The following is a 5680-nucleotide window of genomic DNA, read 5'->3' on the forward strand; positions in this document are numbered from 1 at the left end:
TTTGTCCAGAACAACTTTATACGAGAGGTGCATAAAATAAATTAAACATGGAGTTATAATTATTAATAAATTAAATAATAATAATTTTGTACTTAATAGATTGTGTTTGTGACAAAAGCAAATGGTCTAAAAGGTCTTAGGTGCCCCTTGAGATTCTTTTCTTTTTTTCCTAATGGCCTATGGTTTAGTTATTTATATGACCTACTGCAATATATGAATTATCTTCCATGTCAAGAAAATATTGGCAACTCCATAGTAGTAGTGGAAATGGGAGACAGGCTAAAGGAGAAGCTTTTGCATCAGCAAAACAATTCAGATGAAAGTGTTGAAGAGGAAGAGTCACTGAGGGAAAGGGTATGGAAAGAGAGCAAGAAGATGTGGGTGGTAGCAGGCCCTGCTATATTGACAAGGTTTTCAACTTTTGGAATCACAGTAATTAGTCAAATCTTCATTGGGCATATTGGATCCACTGAACTAGCTGCTTATGCTCTTGTGATGACTGTCCTAGTAAGGTTTGCAAATGGTGTACTAGTAAGTGCTCCTCTTCCTTTTATCTTGCATGTGATATCTACAATTTACAAAGTTCAAATTGTTGTTTTCTAATTGAAAATTGTAGCTGGGTATGGCTAGTGCATTGGAAACTCTATGTGGACAAGCATATGGGGCAAAAAAATATGACATGCTTGGAGTGTATCTTCAAAGATCATGGATAGTCTTGTTCTTCACCTCAATTTTTCTTCTACCTATTTACATCTTTACCACCCCAATTTTAGAGGCTCTAGGCCAAGATAAAAGTATTGCTCAAGTTGCAGGAAGCATTTCTCTCTGGTCCATAGGTGTGGTCTTTGCTTTCTCTGTGTCTTTCACTTGCCAAATGTTCCTACAAGCACAGAGCAAGAACAAGATTATTGCCTACCTAGCAGCAGTTTCAATTTCAATTCACCTTTTTCTGTCATGGCTTTTAACTGTCAAGTACAAGTTTGGGCTCAATGGGGCAATGACATCAACAATTTTTGCATACTGGATACCAAATTTGGGCCAGCTTATGTTTATCATAAAGAAATGCCCAGATACATGGTTGGGTTTCTCATTTTTGGCCTTCAAAGATCTCTGGCCTGTTATCAAGCTTTCCCTGTCTTCTGGGGCTATGTTATGGTAAGAATTCAAGCAATTTTCATCATCAGTTTCTTGAATTATGTATAACTTAGACTAGAACCTATTGACAAATGTTACATATCCTCATTAATAAATATTGTAGCAGAAACAACATACCAATTAGTAATTATTAATGACCTTATACTTCAGTTGTTTACTAGATTTGACTCGTAGGAAAAAAAAAAAAAGAGGCTAAAAAAATTGTTGTAAAAAAGAAATTTTTGTACTAACATAAAGCTATGTGGTTCGTTTTACAGTCTTGAGATCTGGTACAATACAGTTTTGATTCTTCTAACGGGGAACATGAAAAATGCTGAGGTTTCTATTGATGCTCTGGCCATATGGTAACTTATTTCATTAATATTATTATTATCATTATTATTTTTTTACGATCTCTTTCTTATTTTTACTTTTGTTTCTAAATTCGTATTAAGGGACATGATCCACCTGCTTCATCATATTGAAATAATCTATTGTTAATATCATTTTTGCAGCCTCAACATCAATGGCTGGGAAATGATGATAGCCCTTGGTTTCTTTGCTGCAGCTGGGTAATTAATGTTGTCACAATCTAATTTTTCTTCAAAATATGTCTCATAAAAAAATTAAAATATAGTGATTTTGTGTTATATATATACAAGTGCCAAAGGATCTTACTACACACACCCCTTCCACTTTCTTATCTTAACCGTTGATTTCTATTCATTTAATTAATGATTATAATTTGAGTTATAACAATTAATTTATCATTATTTCTAAATAAATTACAGTCATTAAATAAATAAAAATCAACAATTGAGATGAAAAATAATTTTTTTTAATTTTACCCTGAAGTCAAAAGATATTTCTTGTATATATGGAGAGAAAGATACAGCACAAAAGCATTAACTATTTTTTTATGCGGAGAGTTATGTTTATAAATTTTTTATTTACAAACTACACAATATACACCGGCAAATACACTCACTTAAGAATGTATTTCCCCAAATACAAAATGTAGTTTGTAAATATAACATATTATATTTTTATAATAAATATTATATGAGAAGTTTCTCTTGAGTAATTTTTAAAAATAATGTTAAAGCTTAATATTTTGTTCTATATTCTTTATATAAAATATTTTGTAATGATAATTTTTAGAACAACAATTAACTTTACAAAGTAATAGAAGGACTGGGTGCATATTAATTTTCTTACAGTGTCCGGGTGGCAAATGAGCTTGGAAGAGGGAGTTCAAAGGCTGCAATGTTTTCCATTCTGATAACAGTTCTCACATCATTTTCCATTGGGTTCGTGCTATTCTTGGTGTTCCTATTCCTGAGGGGAAAACTTGCTTACGTTTTCACTCCAAACCCAGAGGTGGCTGAAGCAGTTGGGGATTTATCACCTTTGCTGTCAGTCTCCATGTTGTTGAACAGTGTCCAACCAGTGCTTTCTGGTAATCTTTACATTATTATTATTATTATTTGCTAGATTTCTTGAAGTTCAATTTATTTTTTGAGTACAATTTTTAAAGGTTTAACGCAAGGCCTAAGGGTGATTACTGTAGTGTACTCACGTTAAAATTAAAAAAAAAAAAAAAAATGGGGCACATGTCACATTAATAATATTGAGATGATAAAGTAAATGTTAGACGAATAAATGGGCCAGTCCTATCACAGGTTTTCGGTCCGGCCTATGTCCAGTTAGTTTTAGCATAGTATATTCAGGTTCAGAAATTTAAAAAAGTTTGTTTGAAAGACAGGTTATAAGATTACTTTTACAAACCCAAGCTTATAGAAGTTTACAGGTTGATTTATATTATATTATATTATTTATTTTAATTAAAATACATATTTAAATAATTTCGTTAATAAAATAATATTATTTTATTTATTTATTTTTTAATTCTTAAAAGATATTGAGACTTGATGACTAAGAGCCTGTTTGGATGAGTTTTTTTTTTCCCAAAAGCTGCTTTTGTTTTTAAAAAAAAAATATTTTTTCACTTTAAGTTCATTTAGATGTCTGTTTTTAAAAAAAGTAGAAGTCACAAAAAAGTTAAAAATCTACGTTTTTTAGAAGCTAAAAAATTTAACTTTTAAAAAAAGCAGAAATCAAAAGTCAAATATTTTATTTTAAAAACTAAACATTTTTATAAAAATATAAATAGCTTTAACTTTTGTAAAAAATACTTTTAAAATATGTAAGAGATAAAAATTACTTTTTGTAGAAGTCCAAACAAATGGGCTCTAAGTACCTATTTGGGAGATTTTTTTTTTTTTACTCCTCTTCTCCTTATAAGCTGAAGGTAAGACAAATAATTTTTTACAAAAGTTTTTATAATAAAAAAAGTCTTTTTTTTCGAATGAAGAAAAAAATCAAAAGTCAAAAGCTCGTAAAAAAAGATTTTTTTGAAATTAACAGGCTTTAAGTAACATTTTAATCTTAAAACTTTATACAATCAGCAAACGGATTTTAACTTTATTTTTAAAGTTTTTTTTTTTTAACTTTGGCCTAAAATTAACTTTTAACTTAAAAACAGAGGTGCCAAATTGACTCTAACATACTAGGCATTTTGATTTTTAATATAGGTCAAATGTATAATTTAGTTTATACCAAGTTATTAGGTCATCTTAGACTCAAAATATTTATTATAGGTCTAACCTATTTAGATCAAAGTCTATCCATCTAGCCCATTTACATTCTTAGTAAATATAATTAGCTGGATTATTTTTTTCCCTTATTTTATTAAATGAATCTTCATAATAAGAGCCCTGGAATATTTTCTTTCTTTTTAAATTGGATATATATGGTCTAAGGATGGCAGGTGGATATATTTATCTACCACCTATCAAGGCCTACGGACATATAATTTACCTTTATGTTGTAGGAGAAAATTTTTCTCTCCTACACATAAATCGATTTTCGTGTTACTTTTTTATTTTCTTTTTCTTTTTCTATAATGGGTGAGTCCCACATATGATTATCTCTATTGCATGAGAGAGTTCTCTCCTATTGCATGAGATTAATAAAGCCCATAATTTAAACTCAATTCATTTTTTTCTTTTTTCTTTTGGTAAGACAACTCTATTCATTCTATTACAAAAGTAAATGTAATGGATCTGATAGATTGTGTTATATATATATTTTTTATTAAAAGATAGTTAGTGGACAAGATTATTATTTAGTTATTAAGATAAAAACTGTGATTAATTCTCGAGCTACTTGACTGTTAATGTTATCATGATCAATAGGAGTTTCTGTTGGAGCTGGGTGGCAAAGCGTAGTAGCATATGTAAACATAGGCTGTTATTACCTGATTGGTATTCCTGTGGGAGTGGTTCTTGGTAACCTTCTCCATTTGCAAGTCAAGGTAATTAATTTATCTTTTTCAATTGCATATATATATATATATATACCTTAAGCAAAACTTGACACAATTGTTAAGAATACATTAATCAATAACTAATATATCATCATTTTACATTTACAGAAATATTTTATATTTAAAATAAGGGTTTTTTTTTCTAAAGTTACATTAGATAACTTTATCTAATGTTCATCGAAACGACGTCGTTTTGGGACGGAAATCATTGTGTGTTTGTAATTTTAATTTATTTCAGAGTTATAATAGTCTTTATCATTCTAATTTTTTGATTTTTTAACACCAAAACAACGTCGTTTTGGTGAACATTAGATAAAGTTGTCTAAAGTAACATTAGAAACTTTTTTCCCTTAAAATAATAAAGTTCATAATTCTTAGTCTATACAACCTGAAAATGGTTTTCAACTGCAAGTGCCTCCTCATATCATGTCTTGAATAAAAGGAGATAAGTGCACAAATATGTGACTTTTGCAGGGTGTTTGGATTGGAATGTTGTTTGGAACATTTGTTCAAACCGTGATGCTTATCACAATCACACTTAAAACTGATTGGGACAAGCAGGTAATCGATTTAATTACTGTCGGCTCTATGTTTGTGAAATTGATTTCCCATGTTTAGGGAAAGTAGCTAAAAGTTATATATGGATTTTACAGGTAGAGATAGCTCGAAATCGCATTAACAAATGGGCTGTGGTGGAGAACGAAGAGTCAAACAACAGATCAAATATATCTAGCTAAATAGTGTTTATCTAGCATTTGACATTTCAGTTCTCCTCTCTCTTGATCAATTTTTGATAATAAATTAAAAAAAATTATTTTTAATTTGATTTGGATGTTAAATTCCCCAATTTTATTTTCTGTTCACAGATAACACTAAATTTTTTTTCTTTTTTCTTTTTGAATACAAGTGAAAATTGAACATATAACCTAATACAACGTACCTAAACTTTTAATCACTAGACCAATCGTAATAGCTTAAATTTTTTTTTCCTAGAATAGTTAAACACTTCAAATCAGTACTCGGGCTTGAGGGCACAGAATCTATTTCCTTGTCGATTATATTTTTTAACACTACCGTATTGGCTTATTAAATAGATGATATTTTTTATTGTTTTCTTTCTTCTTCGTTTGGAGGAATGTCACGTCGATCCTTAACTAG

At 29.5% G+C, this 5680-nt stretch overlaps 1 protein-coding gene across 1 annotated transcript; it reads left to right on the top strand.

Moving 5' to 3' along the window:
• Positions 1–254: 254 nt before the first annotated feature.
• LOC133306519 (protein DETOXIFICATION 21-like) lies at positions 255–5307 on the top strand. The gene is made up of 8 exons (XM_061506844.1): positions 255–531; positions 617–1155; positions 1413–1499; positions 1650–1706; positions 2355–2593; positions 4392–4510; positions 4997–5083; positions 5176–5307. The coding sequence occupies exons 1-8, from the start codon at positions 268–270 to the stop codon at positions 5257–5259; spliced, it is 1476 nt and encodes a 491-aa protein (XP_061362828.1). The 5' UTR covers positions 255–267; the 3' UTR covers positions 5260–5307.
• The last annotated feature ends 373 nt before the right edge of the window (positions 5308–5680 follow it).

The sequence above is a fragment of the Gastrolobium bilobum genome, unplaced genomic scaffold, assembly GCF_033153095.1.
Source record: "Gastrolobium bilobum isolate Gb01-03AN ecotype WA unplaced genomic scaffold, APGP_CSIRO_Gbil_v1 utg148384, whole genome shotgun sequence".
Classification (NCBI taxonomy): Eukaryota; Viridiplantae; Streptophyta; class Magnoliopsida; order Fabales; family Fabaceae; genus Gastrolobium; species Gastrolobium bilobum.